The sequence below is a fragment of the Thermobia domestica genome, chromosome 10 (assembly GCF_964235325.1).
Source record: "Thermobia domestica chromosome 10, izTheDome1.hap1.1, whole genome shotgun sequence".
In the NCBI taxonomy this organism is placed as follows: Eukaryota; Metazoa; Arthropoda; class Insecta; order Zygentoma; family Lepismatidae; genus Thermobia; species Thermobia domestica.
The window spans coordinates 257759115-257780004 of NC_137463.1; the positions used below are offsets into that span (position 1 = coordinate 257759115).

General features: G+C 37.3%; 1 protein-coding gene across 2 annotated transcripts in view; it reads left to right on the forward strand.

Annotated features, from left to right (window-relative positions):
• The first annotated feature begins 605 nt into the window (after positions 1-605).
• Positions 606-20890, forward strand: part of LOC145663168 (uncharacterized) — a 272264-nt gene continuing 251979 nt past the window's right edge. The window contains exon 1 of one of the 2 annotated variants that reach the window (XM_081729497.1): positions 606-1226. In XM_081729497.1, coding sequence (XP_081585623.1) covers positions 1161-1226 — 66 coding nt within the window. In that variant the 5' untranslated portion in view covers positions 606-1160. The remainder of the gene's footprint in view (positions 1227-20890) is intronic. The other variant, XM_081729496.1, reaches the window with a different exon arrangement.

Genomic DNA, 20890 nt, shown 5'->3' on the forward strand with positions numbered 1-20890 from the left:
TTCTTAAGTTTACCGTCAATTTCTGCAGTGAGGCAGTATGAGACGTGGACCTATTAGCTTAACGTGGAATCCTAATCACATGAACTTCTGCTGGGAATCGAACCTGGGTCTCTTCCGCCAAAGCGCGTGCGGTACCCACATAGCCAAGAGCGAAATCTTTCTCTCTTTTTTTCAATGGAATTATCACACTTCTAACTCTACATAGCCTTGTTAATAATAATAATAATAATAATAATAATAATAATAATAATAATAATAATAATAATAATAATAATAATAATGATAATAATAATAGGTACAAAAATGTTTCTAAGCTTTTTATTACCACTATTATTATTACTAATTGCAATTGCCTACCCTTCAACTTGTTGATTACTAGAGCTTTCTGGTTCTAGCACTTAAAGCTAGACTTCAATTACATCCCGAAATTTTTAATTCGTCGATGTTGGTACCCCTATATTTGGCGCGCGACTGCCACGCTTCATGTCTTGTGTTCCGGTAGCGCGGCTCTTTCAAGCAAGCTGCTACGGGTCTTGGTTCGCCATCTGTTCATACTGCAAGCCATCCTCCCCCCTCCCCTCCTCCTCTTTTATTTTTTTTTTTTTCTTCAACAACTCACAACAAAACCTTATCCTACCATTCTATGCCATTCGCCTCGTTATTCGAATTTACACACCGTATATGTATGCACTTCCTAGAATGTTTCATCAATAAAATATCTTCAATTTCTCCTTAATTTAAGAAACAGAATATTGAAGAAACAATTAAGAATATACATGCAAAAATTATCATTGATAATAGAAGATATATAATATGGTGACAATATGTGATTTTGTGTGTGTGTGTGTGTTCGCAAAAGAAAATATAGTGTGATCGCCTTCGTTTTTCTTTTAGAGATCTTATCGCAGTGCAACTGTTAAGCTTAACAAAAAATAACAATAGACTATCGATTTCCGTGTGAAGTAACCAATCCATTGTTTTCAATGATGTAAAATTATTATTGTCAGGTTTTATATTTTTTTTTCTTAGTGTTCCATGTTCAGAAGTATAGACCCTTATGTTTGTATATATGCAGTAAGTGAAGTGGAAAATTGGTTATAGCGTTTTGTTTTTATAATTTACGGAAAAAGTGGATATAAATTACGTGTTGAGACGGACGCATGGATACCCGACAGGAGTTAAACACGACACTACAACACTGCAGAGGCTGGAAACGATCTTTATCGGTGAGTAATATTTAGTAATATTTAGTAATAACTAGTATATATATATATATATCAACTACTTGTTGTTGGCAACGTAAATAAAATGCGCGCTTGCTAATTCAGTCACTTATTCAAGTAACGTAAGTAAGGAGGGGCAAACGGGGCTTGTGCCCTGGACGCCGGATTGCAAGCAGGCGCAAAACTGGGCTAATATATATTTTCATTATAAGGCAAGGGAGCAAACTAAAGATCATTTTTTTAAAAATACCTCAGAAACTTAACAGGACAACAACGACTAACCAACCTTAAGACCTTCATCCTGGCGAAATTACAATACCGCGAATTTTACAGTAATTATGTCATATCTTCAAATAGATAAAAGATAATCAAAAAGTGGAACAAGATCGCCCTAGACAATGTTATTTTGTATGAGATACCGTTATCACGACTCACTTATCTGCTTTCGATTTCCAACCATTTCGAAAATCGGCATTCATTTTCGCGTTTCTAAATGGCTGCAAACAGAAAACTACTAGGTGACTCGTGATACAGGTACCTCATATAAAATAATATTGTCTAGGGCGATCTTGTTCCACATTTTTGATTATCTTTTTAAGTTTGAAAATATCACAAAATAACTGTAAAATTCGTGGTATTTTAATTTCGCAGTGATAAGGCCTCTTTAAGATCATATCCATACAAGATAAGTTAGCTTCAAAGCTATCTTTTGAGGACATTTTTAAAACCTTTGATGCCAAAAGTGCTCGCAAAGTTAAATTTTAGTTCCAGCTTTTTGTGTTTTCATTTAATTCAAATCAATTTAAGAGACTGCAAAATGTCCAAACCAACAGCCTCACTGATTGCCATAATTAAATATTCTATTCTAAAGCAACAGACTGTTGATTCATTCCATACAGAAGTACATTCCGATATAATTCCAAAAACATTGTGATTTGCAGTTATTATGATAAGACTATAAGAATATGTCAAGCATGCTGCTCTCAGGTTATTTGGCACTAAAATACTAATTAGTTTAGTGTTTTATCTTGTACTAAAAATTAAACTATGTACAGCTCACAGATCACGAGAAGAACCCTAGCAGAAGTAGTGTGACTTAGGTATGGGCTCGCCCACTTTTCGCACGGGAGTTTCAAATGACACCACGGAATAGCACACATATAACTTTACCCGGAGTGGCAGACGACATCAAAGTATAGACCACACCTCAAAAACCGAAAATGGACTTGACCGTGTCGTTGACCTTTCCCCTCTACCCCTGTTTTAGGGTTCTTCTCGTCATCTGTGAGCTGTACTACAATTTTGAAATCAAGCTTTATCACTTGAAGAAAAAATGTAATAGGAGAATTACTGTGATGCCAATATCAGGTGTAATCGGAGAGCGTTTAGCTTTGGTTGGTCACTAAGACGAGTTCTTGCCCCGGGCGATAACTAGCCTAGTTGTGTCGCTGATTTCTTCGCACAGATTGGTGTTAGCGGTCCCGGGTTCGATTCCGGTTGGTATACTCTGTCGAAACAGAGTAAATGCTTTTTGAGGCTAGTCATTGTGACTGAGGTTTTCCCAGATTTTCCTCATTCATAGCAGGAAAATGCCGGGATGGTACCTAATATATGGGTCCCAGACCGCTTACTTACTTCCCTTTCCTCGGATAGTGTAAGCACTGAGGGACGTCGTCCCTCATACGTGTAGGACTAACATAGATGCCAAAAGCTTAGAAATCTAATTCCTAATCCTAATCTTCGTACAAAGAGAAGCCGATTTAGTAAACTTGGAGATTATTGACGGCGCATATTCTTTTCTATTTACATTTCATGTCTTTACAAGTAGGTATGGACGTCTCTGTTAAGATAAATGAAACAACAATAAATAAATCTTGTACAGTCAGCAACAAAAGTTCTTTCCGTAAGATGAAATTAGTTTCGTGATTAACTTCAGAATAGAAGGATAATTTGAGTATAGCTTTCGGTAAATTAAAAAGAATGTAATTTTCTATGTTCCAGCAATACCACTGTTATTCCCGAAATAAAGTTTACCAAACGGAAAAAACTTTTGTTCCTGATTGTACTTAATAGTGCATACAATTCATACACTAAATAGCGCTTCCTCTTAGCTAAGCGGTTAGCGTACGCGCCTTTGGTGTATGAGACCCAGGGTTCAATTTCCAGCATGATCTCATGTGGTTTGGATCCCACGTTAATCAGTAGATCCACATCTCATATAGCCTCGCGGCTGTAAGCGACGCTAAACTTAAAAATCAAATCAAATAGTACACTAAATAAATAAAATGATCTGTTCAAGGAGAACCGACTGGCAACCAGTGACGTATTTTTAGCACCATAAAAATTTGTTTTTCTCAACAATCTGGAAAACTCCGCATCAGAATTTGCCGTCATGAATGTCACTTTGTTTTATTCGATATAGGCTTGCTACACATCCCGGTTTGACCGTGACACTCCTGCTTTTGAGAGGTCCTCTCAGTATGCCGGTCCGGTTTTGTTTTTTTAGTCCCGGTCAGATGGAAAAAATTAATTTCTAGTCCCGAAGTTATTTAACAATTTCTAGCGCTTTTTCCGTAGAAAAGTTTACTAGAAAAGTCAACAGTGAGAGTATTAACGCTCTGCAAAATGAACTTTACTATTACTGGCAGTGAATTCTTTGATGAAATAAAGAACAATATGTGTTTTTTGAGAAAGTACATTCAAGTTAAATATATAAGTCTGATTAATGTATAGTAGTTCTTTTTTCCCTCCACGTGTTGCAGATGTCAAACTGGTTAGTTGTTAAATTTTGTCTTGCTAAAAATGGTTCCTTTTTCATAGGTATGCATTTCAGTACACAAGTCTTGAGATAAATTGAACTGCTTGAGAAAATAGAGCACCAAATTTGACTACCGAACAGCAAACTTTGAGACTAAAATACGTCAGGCTGATTTCTGTATTATTATTATTATTATTATTATTATTATTATTATTATTATTATTATTATTATTATTATTATTATTATTATTATTATTATTATTATTATTATTAGGTACTATAAATCAAACTACTGTCTTTGTGCATACTGATATTTATGCAGTGTAAATTTGTTTGAGTTGATTTTGAGATTTTTAACGTCCCGTTCAGCAGCGAGGCTATATGAGACGTGGATCTACTGGTTAACGTGGAATCCGAATCACATGAGCTCGCACTGGCATTCAAACCCGGGTCTCCCACACGCCAAAGGCACATACGGTACCCGCTTAGCCGGAATTAGCTCTGTAAATTTGTCTGAATCCTGAGTGATGTGTAAGAAGAAATCTTACATTAGAATTTTGACAAACGTCCACTATGAATTTTCATTATGCATGTGTTTTCTTAAGTTGAGAAAATTTATTGCGAGAATTATTGATTAAAAATTGGCATTAAAAATGTCCGGGCTTGGAGCTTGAGAAATCTGACAAGTCTAATTCGGTAAGATATGCTATTGGTCAATATAATTATGCCTTCTGTTTGAATAATATCAGAGTTAAACAAACTTTTAGAGTTGATTATAATTATTGGATATACTCATTAACCATACTGTATCCTGTCGTCCTTGCTAGTATCATAATGAAAACCTTAATTACTGCATATTTCTGTCAGTTTAATAAGTCTCTTATTTTTGTACAGTGTCAATATAATAATAATAATAATAATAATAATAATAATAATAATAATAATAATAATAATAATAATCTATATATTAAAATGCTAGGTCATGTTTGTTGTCAAGAAAAGTTTATATTTGTATATATTTTTGTGGTCAATCCTTTCGACAGTGAGTTCTTGGGAACCACAAGCTCTTGAAAGATGCCGTTTTCACTGATCGATTGCAAATTTTGCGTAGATTGTTCAGTTTTAATTGAATGTTTTTTTAATGGCCGTTACTTCTTTATTGCATTTTTGGGGGGCATTCAGGAAGTATTGAAATTTTGAAAAAACAAAGCATCTTATCCTAAGAGTTATACATTGCAACATCACATATTTGTATATGGGGTATATATATATATATATATATATATATATATATATATATATATATATATATATATATATATATATATATATCAGACGATTGTTTCATGTCCAAATGATAATGAAAAATGAAGAATAACCATTTCTAAAGTCCAAGATGAAACTTATATAATAATGTTTGGAAAGTTTTGCCCAATGAATGCCATACATCACTGGCATTATAATTAATTGTGTGTGTAATGTATTTGCTTTTTACATACTGCATGCAAGAAGAAAGAAAACACTGGTCATACATGAATTAAAAACTCCAACCGGAAGTACGCTCAAATCTTGCAAACAATGTGAGATATTGAGAAAATAATTTTTTTAAAAAACTCACCTTTATGGTACCTTTTGTCGATTTTTATCAAGACGTCTTTCACTTATGTCTGTAAAGGGACAGGTACATATGTTGTGAGGAATGACAAGGAGATTCGCTCATATGTGAATGACGCGCGCTGTGTAGAGAGCGCAGGTTCAGCTAGTAATAATATTTTTTTCTCAATTTCAATAGCGCAGCCAGGTTTATTTTTAAAAAGGGTCAGTGAGGGAACTACTAAGATAAAATTTGATGAGTTAAAAGAAAAGGCCTATATCAGGCGGTCCACTTGCGCCGTATAATACGTAAATAGATGACCAACCATACTTATGTGAAAAAGCAGTTGCCTAACTCTACGGCGGACACAGGTTGCTAATAATAACGAAAGCAATTACAATTGAGTATGATAGCTAGATGGAACTCGTTTATTCCTTTTGAGTTTTTATTTCCGTGTGATAGTTATAGATGCACTAATAGTGGCAATCAGTAGTAAGTGACTTCATTTGTAACGACATTGCTGGTGTTGGAAATGCTTTTACGTGAGTAGACGGACATATTCTTATCTATGACGAAACGCGGCAAAATGGGTCCGAAGCTCCGAGGATTATATCAGGAACGATTCCTAATGCGACAATTGCCGTCAGTACTTGCATTTAAATGTACAGAAATAAGACTTAAAACACACGGTCCATACAAGGTGCAAGCAAGAACACACGCACCAGTACATACCAACGAGAATAATGTAGAAAAAGTAATTGGCTATTTTCAAGAACATCTGACACATAGTATGTATGTAATGGTATTTCGTAATGTTTGTTGTATTTCTTAGAATTTAAGGTGTCGCACTTAAGCTGTAACAAACTACTTCGAGTTGATAATTTTGCTCGTCGGGACTCCCAGAGGTGTCACGGCTCAATGTGAGCATCGTAGTGATTTGTGAAATTTCATTTAAAATGCTCCATTAAACAACAGCTCGTATCTTTACGTGTCGTAATTACTTCACAATGGATAGTAGTCACTCCTTTGTATGAACAGTTCGAGAACAACTTAGACGGGTTAACACAAGCACAATCAGGAAAATTCTTATCGTTTAAGATGTTAATTCTCGTTGTTATTCTCTCTCTCTCTTATCACCTTGTAGAACACAAGGAATTCAATCTTACAGGTGTCTTCGAGAAAGTATTCTTTCTATCGAAGCCTCACTCAATGGCTTTTAAAGTAAATTGCGTATATACTTTTCTGAAGATGTTACCCAATATAACTGGATACGTATCTTATTCCCTAATCTCGTGGAATATAATCTCGAAAAATTGTAAATAGGCTTCAGAATTGGAAATTTCGATTAACCTGGAAAATATTATTTGTAAACTTACTTTCAAATGAAATGTTAGATTCACACGTTCACAACTTTCCTGACGTGAAATTTGAACAATTACGCGATTCCAACTGGAAAGACAGGAAAATGCGTTTGCACTTAGAAAACCCCAAAAACGAGGAAGCATATGAAAACATATCTACCTGGTGTCTTTTGGACATAAACCATAGGTCACCGTCTATTGTGAGGAACATGTAAAGAAAAAGAATATATGGAATTGGAGACTACAGCGTTGCCGGACTTTGGCAAGTATGGAAAACGGATAATCCATACTTGCCTGGATCACAGCATGTATTCTCCAAGGAAGGTTTTCCACTAGTTGCTGATAGGTATCAGGTGGGATAGCAGCCGACTTCTCCAGTAAGGCAGTTCCAAGTACGTCAGGTGAATTTGGACGAGTTGGTCTGGGCCTTAAACGCCGCTCCAATTCATCCCTCAGATATTCCACGGGATTCAAATCAGGCTATTGAGCAGGCTACTGGAGTCGTTGCACATTGTACTCGTCATACCACGACATAACATTGGCAGTTTTATGGCAACGGGGGTTATCATCCTGATAGTAACGTGGCTCCGTTCCAAAGAATTTCCACAATGTGTGAAGCACTAAATTTTTTAAAATGTTCAGATAATTTACACAGTTTGGGTACAAAACCTCGCGGCGACAACGTCGCGGACCAAAATCTCACCTCCCAAAACCTCGCGGGACAAAATCTCGCCGGGCCAAAACCCCGCCTGGCCAAAACCTCGCCGCCCAAAACGTCGCGGGCCAAAACCTCGCGGGGCCAAAGCCTCACCTGGCCAAAACCTCACCACCCAAAACCTCTTGGGCCAAACCTCGCCTTGCCAAAACCACGTCTTCCAAAACCTCGCGCCCCAAAATATCGCCATACCCAAAATCTCGCCTGACCAAAATGTAAATGTTCCAACAGATGATAAGGATGACGGTATAAAAGACGCTGTTTCAGAAGAAGTATCACGGGTATTTGACCAAGTCCCGGGATACCATATGAAAATTCTATTTCTGTATTAGAGGATTTCAATGTGAAGGTAGGGCAACAGGATGTTTTTTAAACTGGTTATAGGGAAAGAAAGTCTGCATAAGGAAAGTAATAACAACTAACGGGGCTAGTTTCGTGAACTTTAGAACATCCAAAAACTTAAAATTTTAGCAAAAATCTAATAATATTTATGAAAGTATGAAATAATATATGAGTTTTTACGACGTCCCTTGATTATGTCCTGTAGGTTAAAGGAGACGTAGATGACCAGGATGAAGGAAATGATCGAAAAAAGGAAGTGGGAGAAAACGGGAATAACCCGAGAAAGCCCACGCACTCGATGTTTTGTATCTTTTTCTTTTCTTCGTCTTCTTCTTCTTCTTCTTCTTCTTCTTCTTATTATTATTATTATTATTATTATTATTATTATTATTATTATTATTATTATTATTATTATTATTATTATTATTATTATTTGTAATGTGGAATTGCATATTAAGAAACTCATTGGGTAAATTTTAAATAAAAGTTTCATTCGCGGCGAGGTTTTGGTCCGGCGAGATTTTGTCCCGCGAGGTTTTGGGTGGCGAGGTTTTGGCCACGCTAGGTTTTTGACCGGCGAGATTTTGTCCCGCAATGTTTTGGGCGGCGAGGTTTTGGCCAGGCGAGATTTTGTCCCGGCGAGATTTTGTCCCGCGAGGTTTTGGGCGGCGATATTTCGGCCGCGAGATTTTGTCCGTATCCCAATTTACACTCGTCATGTTACCAGGCAGAACAACAAGCGGGTCTAGGCCAAACCAACAACATGCATCTCCCACCATTACACCACCACCACCAAATTTCACTGTTGTTACAATGCAGTCTGGTAAGAAACGTTCCCCAAGTTGTTGTCACACCTACACCCGATCAACTGACATAAAAGGCGTGTAGCGTGATTCATCATTCCATAACACATGTTTCTATTGGTCTAGGGTCCAATTTCGATTAGCCTTATTCCATGCGAACCTCCTAGCTTTGTTCGTTGGAGTGGTGTGTAGCTTGTGGGTAGCTGCTCTACAATGGAAACGAAATTCATGCAGTTCTGTCCCGACAGTGTTCAGTGAAACTGATATGCCCGATGCAGTGTGGAACTCATGCTGGATGGCAGATGCAATTTGACGGTAATTCCTAGATACCACTCGTTTCAGCACTCTCCGGTCTCTGTCCATCAATGTCGTGGGTCGTCTGGGCCGTTTATTGACACTGGTGGCACCGTGAAGTTTCCATTTCAGGATTGCATTATCCACCGTTGAATTTGGGTAGCGTAATAGGGCACTAATGGCACGATTCGACAAACCCGCAACATGACAGCTGATGATGACGCCTTTATCGAACTCACTAAGGTCTTATCTGTGCGCCATTCTCAGTCAAACTAACTCTTCGCCTGACGCATGATCACTGATAATGCCGACTGGCGCCGTGCAGGTTGCTCTGGATTCCTTACGGGGCGATGTCCTAGCAGACTGACTGGTGATTTTTTTGTAGATATTATATATATATATATATATATATATATATATATATATATATATATATATATATATATATATATATATACAGTGAAACCTGTCAACTTGGCCACCTCTCTAAGTTGGCCACCTGCTTATCTTGGCCTAGTTAGTCTTGAACCTGCATTTTCCCATAAGACATTTGTTACTTACTACTCTATAAGTTGGCCACCTGTCTATCTTGGAAGTTGGCCACACTGAAGCAATGTTTACCCTATGATGATAATGATAAACTTACCTGCGTATCTTGGCCACGAAAAATACAGTTTTGTTATTTTTCTTAACTCTTTCGAATTCCCATATAAGAGGCAGATGTTCTGTATTTGTAACTGGACACAAAGAGCATAGATTCGCACGATTTATTCTTGGAGGTCAATGGCCAGAACACTACCCTCATAAAAGGGTGGTGAAGGAAGATGTGAATAAGAAAAAGCACGTACAGGAATTCAGGAAATGGTTGTACGTATCAAGGTACGTATTTGTTTATCCTGTCTGTTTTGGTAAAACCATTAGCTATATCGGCTCCTTTCATCAGTGGGAAGCTTCCGGAAAATTCTCAAGGTTAAAGCTCAATTGTCATTTATTGGCACCTGACTGCATGTCAAAAGGTAGCGGAGGTTTTGAGATATGAATTCCCTCAAGATTTTCTCAAAACATCTTTTGCTCCGAGGGAAAATTAGAATGTGCATATCTGCCAAAAAAAATAAAGCAAATATGTTTAGAATGAACCACCATTCAGTAACAACTGAAAAGAAGTCATATAAATTGCATGTGAATTTCGCAATTTATAACTTAGCTTTTCTTGTTTTCAATCTGAATAACTCAGTATGCTATAATATCAATTTTAATAAACTGCGTACATACACTTCTATTTCATGGTTGTTTGTGTTATTGTGTTTTCAATTCGAATAATCCAATGTACCAGGCTAGTTTTCAGGAAGAAAAAGGTATTCATATATATTAAACATACTATCTAGAGCGCCGATCCTGGGGGGACCGAGGGGGCCCTGGCCCCCCAAAGCTCATGTGGCCCCTATTTTATTTATGAGTATACAATATTTGGTATAATTTGAGTGCAATTTGTCTTAAAATCTTCATATATCCTTCTGCATCTGAATGCCCCCCCCCCCAAATTGACAGAGAAATCGGCGCTCTTGCATACTATAGTAATGTTTTCTAGTACTGTATATTTTTATGATTACTCTATATACATTATTTATAAGTAGCTGTCGTGCCACTGCTTATTAAAATTTTACAATCAAGTAATACTAGAAATCCTATTCGAAAAATACACAAATCACACTTATTTTCTGTAAGTTGGCCACCTGTCTAAGTTGGCCACTTTTCGATGGAACCGATGGTGGCCAACATAGACAGGTTTCACTGTATATATATATATATATATATATATATATATATATATATATATATATATATATATATATATATATATATATATATATATATATATATATATATATATATATATATATATATATATATATATATATATATATATATATATATATATTATATATATATATATATATATATATATATATACTGCTCAAAAAATTAGGGGATGAGCTGAAATATCACACAAGACCTTAAGACAGTGTATGGATAAGATTGTGTTTGACTCACATATATCATACAAGAAGGAATGCGTTAAGATACACTAGAAAAATGGGGCACATACTGGTGTTGGGGCACGGATAACCTTGTTCACATGGCTCATGAAACAAGACGTTTATGTGTGCACCTCTCGAACTGCTCACAAACAGGCAAGGCAACAACACTGATTGTTCCTTAATGTGGTGTATGATCACCTCGAACAGCCAACACAACCTCGCACCTGCCTGCATGGATTCAATCAGATTATCGGTCAGTTCTTGGGGGATGTTGTGCCACTCATCCAGAAGAGCAACTTCCAGCTCTGGAATGGTTGTTGGAAGTACTGGCCTAGCGGCAATTCATCTACCAAGCATATCCCAGGATACTCAATTGGATTGAGATCCGAAGAGCAACTGGCCACTTCATCCGAGCGATACCCTCAGCTTCCAGCATCTCATCCACTAACCGAGCTCTGTGAGGACGAGCATTGTCATCCATGAAAAACAACGAATCACCAGTGGCACCAGCATAGGAAGAACAAAAGGTTGCAGAATCTCCTATACCTGAGAGCCGACAAAGAGACATTTTGGAGCCCGTCAAAGAGCTCAGTACGCCCAGCAATGCTGATTCCTGCCCACACCATTAGTCCACCACCATGATACTGGGATCTTTCTCGGACAAACATGGCATTGTGTCGTGTTCCACACTCTCTCCAGATGAAAACACGTCGATTATCAGGCTCCACACTGAATCGAAACTCGTCAGAGAACAAAACATTGTCCCATTCATTGCGTCCTTACCCACGATGTTCCTCCGCCCACACTCTTCAATCAACACGGTGTCGTGCAGGTAATGGGACACACACCATACTCCTACGTGCGTAGAGGCCACCTTCCCGAAGGCGATTGCGCACCGTTTGAGTAGATATTGTGCGTCCTGTTGCTGTTCGAAACGCTCGCTGGAGCAGAATTGCATTCTGACGCCAGTTTCGACGGGCTGTTAAGAAGAGATAACAATCGTCTCTGGCTGTGGTTGCTCGTGGACGGCCCTGTCCTTGTCTTCTTCGAACACTTCCAGTTGCTTGAGATCTATTCCACAATCAGGAAATCACACTTTGTGCCACTCCTATGGTATTTGCCACGTCCCGCTGTGACTGACCAGCTTCCAACCTGCCGACAGCTCCCCATGTCAGCGATTCTGGCAAATCACGTTGTTGCGACATTTCAGTACCTGGAGTTGTGTCACACTAATACTTACAATGAGAACAGAGGTATCCTGGAGTTGGGATGTGTTGGCAGCGCCACACTACAAAATAGCCTCTGGTAGCCTCACGTCACCGATCACGTGCACAGGTGTTTCAAATGGTTCGTTTCCACGTTGTGCCTTCATACTAGTCGCTTTTAATCCGAACTAGAGCAAATACATTGTTGTCACATTATTCATAAGAAGTTTTACATGAGTTTTCATCTGAACCCCTAATTTTTTTGACCAGTATATATATATATATATATATATATATATATATATATATATATATATATATATATATATATATATATATATATATATATATATATATATATATATATATAGATAGATAGATAGATAGATAGATAGATAGATAGATAGATAACAATTACACGCAGAATGAACTGTCCTCATAATTACCAGTAGTTTAATCAATTTCTAGTAGACCTATTTGTTATTTTCGCGGCCCGTATCTAATTAAGGTAATGAATATTATTATTGTTATTCATCACCAACATCATTATCAACCGCTGTCGATCCACTGTTGGCTAAAGTCATTCCAATATTTCCCTATAACCATCTGTGTTGGGCAGTCTATTTTCATTACATCGCCTCGTTTTGGGATATTTCCTAACTCTCTTCTTGAGTATTTGTATGCAAGCCAAGGATTAATTTTGTCCATCTGGCATCAGTTCTTCTTACAATGTTTCCAGCCCACTGCCTTTTGAATCCTTTTATTTTAGCGATTATATCCGTTATTTCTATCATTATTCTGAGCCATGTATTTCTTTTCCTATTTTTTCTGCTTATTCCTAGCATATTTAGCTTAACTTGTTGTTTTCCTACGTTGTGCTAATAAAAAATCGTCAAAGTTCCTATATCCTGTGCACATACTAGTAGAATTACCATTCGTAAATGGGATGAACATAAATGTCCAACATAGTGTAATATAAATTATTTTAAGTTTAACGTGCGTGTGAGGTAAATTGTGTGAAATTACATACAATTTGAAAAACACTTGTGTATGATATTTCCACATACACTTATGACTCTTTTCTTCTCTCTTCTCTGAGTTTTACGTCCCACGGTTATGCCGGTTAGGCTAAAGGAGACGGTGATTATGAGAAATGAATGAAATGGTGGAATGAAGAAAGTGGGCGGAAACGGGAGAACTCCGAGAAAACCCACGCACGCGGTGTTTGTCCACCACAAAGTTTACTTGGCGGGGGCTGGGATCGAACCCGGGACCCCAAGCACCAGAGGTGAACGCTCTACCACTGAGCCACCGCGGCCCCGGCACATCAACTTATGAGAACTTTGATTCTGTTATTGATGGTGTAAATGTCGCACGGAATTCGGTGTAAGGAATGGTAATGAACGTCTACGAATGTTCTCCAAAAGCTCTTTTGCTAGTATTCTCTATTCTTCGTTTGGTTGTGCATGATTCTCTATGAACGTTAGCGTGTATTATTATTATTATTATTATTATTATTATTATTATTATTATTATTATTATTATTATTATTATTATTATTATTATTATTATTATTATTTGATAAATAAGCGGTTTCTGTGTATGACTTAGATGTTCTTAATGTTCGTATTAGTTTGTTTGAAGTTATTATTTGGTATAATTAGATGAAGTCAGTTAAATAAAAAAAAACAAAAGGAGATTGTGTGAATTTGTTGGCGTCGAAGATTTAGATATGTAACAGAGATTATTTAGTTTAGATGGAAGATGACATATTTAGTGATGGTTTTGAAATCTACTGACTTCTAGTAATTGGAAACTACAGATGTAGTTTAGATTATCTACAATACGTAAAATGGTTTCTTGGGTTTAATTGGTGAACAAATTAGATCCGTGCTTTGGTTATTAAGCATTTGTTTACCAATTGCTAGGATATTATTCAGGAATTTCAGCTAGACTTCATTAGAAACACTCCCGATTGATACTAAACAGACCTTTTGTCAAAGAGCTCGATCCCATAATGAAATAATTGCTGAAACACATAACCTACCATAGCAATTTTCTTCACTCGAACTTTTGGACTCTTTTCTTTTCTTTTTTACATCATTCATGGTATATATGTATATATATGTATATATATATATATATGTATATATATGTATATATATATATATATATATATATATATATATATATATATATATATATATATATATATATATATATATATATATATATATATATATATATATATATATATATATATATGTGTGTGTGTGTGTGTGTGTGTGTGTGTGTGTGTAACTTTAGGATTAAAGCGATTCTCATGATGCTTCTAATATAATTATTCAATGCATGATATACATTTATTTATAAGAAGAAAAAGTGATTTTATAAGCATGCTACCCATTGAATGCTAGCAACCGTGCTTATTTCGCTGTGTGGTTGGTTGTCCAACTTCACTAATTGTACGGCGCAAGTGGATCACCTGTAAATAATTAGGATCCAGTATCGAGAAACAGTTATTTTGAATTTCTTGTTTGAATAGACATTTTTATTTCCATAGGTATTGTCAGTCTGGTTTTCTACTTGTACAAGCAAAAATTGATGCTGTTAAAACAATTTTGACACAGGCCAGTAGGTCTAGTATGACCGCATCTTATTTCAACACCAAGGTCCGGTGTCGTTACTAACAAAGACTTAGTGTTACTAGTTTTACACAAATACTGGGTTGAGCAGTGTGAAAATAAAACCACGGTGGTGTTACAAAACTAGCTTACTAAACGTGAAAATAGGAACATTGCCACGGTGATCTTTGTATATAATACATATATGCTGTTAGTAACATTCCAGCTAGCACGTCGAACACAAGCTATTATATAATAATAATAACTGTGTTATTCGTCAGTAGAAAGCTTTTATTTGTTAAAAGCAATAACTTAACAACGTTACCACAAAATTTTGTGCATCTGGTAGATATATCTATACTGTAATTTCAATCGTGCATATTGCCTTCCAACAATATCATAAATCTGTTGTAATTGGCATTGAAAAATTGTGTTACTTTTTATTTGTTGTTACGAGCGAAGCTTTATGTAGTATGTTTGACATTTATACCAAGTAACGAATAACGTATTACATTTTCTGTAATTCTATACAAAAATGGTTTTGTGAGGGTATGAATTTTCTGACATTTACATCAGTAAAGTGCTGCCATCTGTTTTTTCCTATGTGCCTACATGCATCTTTGTCAATAACTAAATTTCATTCCTGGTAACTTCTCTCTCTCTCTCTGTTTTTTCCCACTTTTGTGGGGGTCGACGGTTCTTATTAGTCTTCTCCATACGACTCTGTCCCGAAATTCTTTCCCTGATAGACCTTTCTCCTTGAAGTCATTCTTAAACATATCCATCAATTTCCTTCTTGATCTCCCTCTGCCTCTCTTCCACACTCTTCTGTCCTCAGAGTCTTTTGTTGTTCTTATTAGATGGCCATACGGCTGCAGTCATTTTTCTTGGATCATCTTAGCTATCTCTGCAACCTTGATTGTTCCCCTTTAATTTCTCACTCCTCACTCTGTCTCTTGGGGCCGCGGTGGCTCAGTGGTAGAGCGTTCACCTCTGATGCTTGGGGTCCCGGGTTCGATCTCTGCCCTCGCCAAGTGAACTTTGTGGTGGACAAACACCGTGTAGGTGGGTTTCTCCCGTTTCCTCCCACTTTCTTCATTCCATCATTTCATTCATTTCTCATAAATCACCGTCTCCTTTAGCCTGGCCGGCATAACCGTGGGACGTAAAACTCAAAGATTTCATTTCATTTTTGTTCACTCTGTCTCTTCTTGTTATCCCACACATTCAGAGTAGCATTTTCATTTCAGTAATATTCAATCTTCTTCCTGTACTTTATTGGCCATGTTTCTGCTTCATACATCATTGCTGGTCTACCCACTATTTCGTAAATATTTCCTTTATTCTTTACCGTGATTTTGCAGTTATAGACCTAAATCAACACAATATTATGTTTAACAAAACCCTTCAACAATTAGTACACCTAAATATGGTATGGAGTTTTGAGATGATTGTAGACAAAAAAAAAAAAAAAAAAAAAAAAAGTTAAATGTGAACACTTATAAACAGTTTCACCAACCTCCATTATTATATCATTTAAAGGAGCTTAAGGTCTTTAACGGAGTTGTACAAATATTTTTTGTTTCACCATTCATGTTTAGGCGTGTCGTTGCATTAAGCTCTCCGTTAAAGTTAACCAGGCCATTGGTTATAGTTAAAATTTTGACGAATTGCTAGTTTAATAATAACAAGGAAAAGAGGAAACAAGTTGTACACCTCCTGACGTTGATATTTTCTGTTTCATTTTTTAAATAAAGGTAACCAAGAAAGTTCTGTCACTTTTCACCTACCAACTTCGAACATCGATATGTCACCTAAGACTTACTTCAAGATCAAAAATAGTCCTCATCATCAACAACGACTTTCTGCTAACGTTCTGGAAAGCCATTGTTTCATCACGGTAGAACTTGGTTGACCGTGAAGCGAAGAAATTATCAAGTGCATTTTGCACCTCTACTAGGGATTTGAACTGGCGTCCTGTAAGGTGATTGTCCAATGAATGGAACACGTGATAATCGGACGGTGCAACGTCCGGGGAGTATGGCGAGTGCAATAATGTTTCCCATGCAAGGCGTAGAATGGTGTCCCGAGTCATCCTAGCCATGTGGGGCTTAGCGTTGTCCTGTAAGAGGAGAACCCCTTGGCGATTCAGAAGTTCTGGCTCCAGAGTTTTGAGTTTTTTTCTTGAACACGGCTTAACAGTTTACAGTACACTGTTGAATTGATGCTCTGGCCAGCTGATAACAGTTCCCGATGCACAATGCCGCGAACAGTCCACCAAACACACAAGAGGACCTTCTTCTGGTGCATGAGAATGGCGTCGTGGAGCTTCGTACAGAACTCACTTCTCATCCCATATCAACACCCCGTCCAAAAATTGCTTCTTCCTCAGACGAGACAGCAAAGAAACACAGGTGTCTGCTCGCGTTGCCTTTTTTCCCAGAGTCAAATCATGTGAGACCCATCGACCCAACTTATAGTGCTTCTTAAGTTGATGGAGATGCTACCGAATGGTTTTCTCCACTCATACTGAATTATAGTCCCAGTTCTTCACATGTCTGGCCATTGTTCGCCTCAGTTACTGTCTGAAGATCTACATATGTTGGTCTTCTGGCACGTGGTGCGTCTTCGAGTGTTCCATCAGCGCCCTTAAACTTATTAAACCACCACTACACTATCCACGTAGTCACGATACCCTTACCAAAGGCCTGGCATATCTTCTGGCCAGCTGCAGCGACGTTTGACACCGGTTTGAACTCGCACAGCATGCACGCCCTTATGACACTCTGTGAAGGCCTCATGTTCACTCTGTTCTTATTCAAGTTCACGGTGTAACTGAACTGCCACAATCAGGTAGTATGTTGGATATACCCACACCAACAACAGTCCTTCGCCTTTCTCCATTCTCATTCAACTCCCGGTGTGAGAACCAATTGAACACAGAACTCCACAAAAAGCGACAAAACTTTGTTGGTTACCTTTACAGTGAGACTTTTGTAAATTTTTACACCACTACAACAATTACAGTTTTAAATAATTTAATACACAAACCGAAAATAATTGGAGAAGCTAATTTCCGCTGAATTAGCCATTGGGCGCTGAATTAGTCTATGAGTTTACAGTAATATAGTTTTAATGGTTTGCTAACGTATGTTACAGTAACAAATACAGTTTTCATTCCGTGGATTTTCTCGGGGTACTTCTGTTTCCTCCCACATTCTCATTCAACCTGTGCTTGCCTTAATCATTCATCTCCCTTGGCCAAAAGGGCACAGCAGTGGGACGTTAACTGAAAGATTTCAATTTGATTTAAACCTTGCCGAGCAAAGCAATAATTTTATTGGGAAAAAAACAAAAATAACTTGTAACAGTTTAGCCAAATATCTACTTTGGTTTCATCAGACACTATGTATATACAAATAGTAATAGATATAATATAAAAGAGTGGAAAAAAACCTCTGCCTGATTCGTTAGTATAGGGAGCTGTTTCGTGGCTAAGCGGTTAACGTACGCACCTTTGGCGCAGGGGACCTGGGTTCGATTCCCGACAGGAGCTCAAGTGGTTCGGAGTCCACGTTAATCAGTAGGTCCACGTCTCATATAGCCTCGCTGCTGAACGGGACGTTAAACTCAAAACCAACTCAACTCAACTCGTTAGTATAGGCTACAACAGCCAATTCCCTTACATCACATACCAAAAAATAAAAAATAAAAAGGATGAGTGTGAGTTTATTGAGATTAGGGAGCATGATTCTTATTGAACATAGCAAGTCTTGATCCTGAGAGAGATAAATCGAATGAGATTCATGAGCGCGAACCCAGCTCGCGTGAGTTTCATTGAGATTAGTGAGCATAATTTATTGAACACAGCGAGCCTTGATCCTTAGTGAGCGTAAGCCCAATGAGATTCATGAGCGCGAATTCTAGCTAGCGTGAGTTTCATTGAGATTAGTAAGCATAATTTATTGAACATAGCTAGTCTTGATCCTTAGTGAGCATAAGCCCAATGAGATTTATGAACGTGAATTCTAGCTAGCGCGTGAGTTTCATTAAGATTAGTGAGAATGACCGCTATTAAACATAGCAAGCCTTGATCCTTAACGAGCGTGAGTCCAATTAAATTCACGAGCGCAAAATCGAGCTAGCGTAAGTTTCATTCAGGATAGCGAGTTCAAACAAGTGTAAGTCTGAGTTAGCGTGAGTTTTATTGAGATTAGTGAGCATGACTCTTATTGAACATAACAAGCCTTGGTCCTTAGTAAGCGTAAGCTCATTAAGATTCATGAGCGCAAAATCGAGCTAGCGTGAGTTTCAATATGAGAGAGCGAGGTCGAACGAGTAGGATACCGAATTAGCGTGAGTTTTATTGAGATTAGAGAGCTCGAGCCTCATTAAGGATGGTGATCCTGAGCCCGAATGAGTTCAATTGCAAAATGACCGTAGCAGTTGAAACCGTTTGCCCTGTAATATACTTAGAAGACCAGACATTAAATCTCGTAAGTTTGAATTAAGTCAAAGTTACGTGTTAGTTGGCAACAATGAAAAAAACCCTAAAATGTTGGAGGATTCCCTTCTTTCAAAACGAAAGTAAAAGTATCCTTTTTTTTTCTTTTTGAGACCCTTATTTTTTAGAGAAAGTAGCATATGAGGGTGCAAATGGTGCTACAGCTGTTAAGCAATTCTCCTAACATAATATTTTTCCCTTTCAAGTGTCCTTCACGTAATCTGTTCATATGAGATGTTTTTGCTTTCATTGTTCTCAAGAATAAGAGAAAGTACTGTGGACCCTTTACATTTGCGCTATCCAGATGGGGCCTCTCGATGTATATAGGGCAGTGGAACAAACAACATTTGGTAGCTGGATGGGAATCCTCACTTTGAAAGAAAGATCAAGATTGCTGTCTTGGACTCTTGGTTGTAAATGGCTCAGAAATGAGGTCAACAAGAAGTGATCTGATATGTTGTTGTTATTCAATCGATATAAGACTTCCCTACATTTTTTAAGTGAAAAAGGTCTTTGGAAATTTTGCTTCTAGTCTGCAGAGTGGGTGAGATGTTACTAACCATTGAAAATATGCTTTAGCGTTTCTTTACTTTTTTTTTTTTTTAACATTTAAGGAATCTCACTGAAACTTTGTATACATGAAAGCATTATATGTGTTAGCTCTAAATTCAGTACAGTATCATATGTATCTACCAACCTCTTTGAACAAACAAGGATGTTTATGATAGCATCCTGAATTTGTGCCTCCAATTGTTTCAAAGTGCCTCGTTATCTCTTGTTCACTTTCTCTTTTGTCCATTCCTAGAAAAAAAAAAAGACACACGGAAAGAAATCTGGACTTCTGTCAGGCCATTCGTGAGATCATCATAGTGTCAAGCAACGCTGCAGAAAATTGTGAGCAAACCAGTCTCATACAGTAAATGCTAACTCTGGTGGCCGTAACTAATCTTGTGATCATCAACTTCTTACAGCAATTCTTGATCTATTTGCTACCGGATGGTTTTATTTCTACTGTTTACAATATGTCTCTAACTCTGCACAGCAACACTGAATTACGTTGGTAGCGTGTTGGTCTCTTCGCTAATCAACAACAGTGTTCCTTCCTGGAATGCTTTCGGAGGATGGAGCTTATACAAATTACTAATGTAATTCGCTCACATTTTGACCTACCCCGGGCAAAATTTTCTGGAATCAAGTTTTATTGGATTTCATACAAAATGAACACCTCAGATCATTAGTATGTTCCACAAAATATTTGAGTATGAAATCTCCTAATATTTTGGACACAGTCCTGAAATAGATAGTACCAATGTATCAATAGTTGTGATGTTATGCTGATAATGAATGGAATAAGCTAGAAGTGCGATAATAATTTTGCACTAATTTGGAGCCATATTTGAATAATGTGAAAAATTGATTACTCTCATC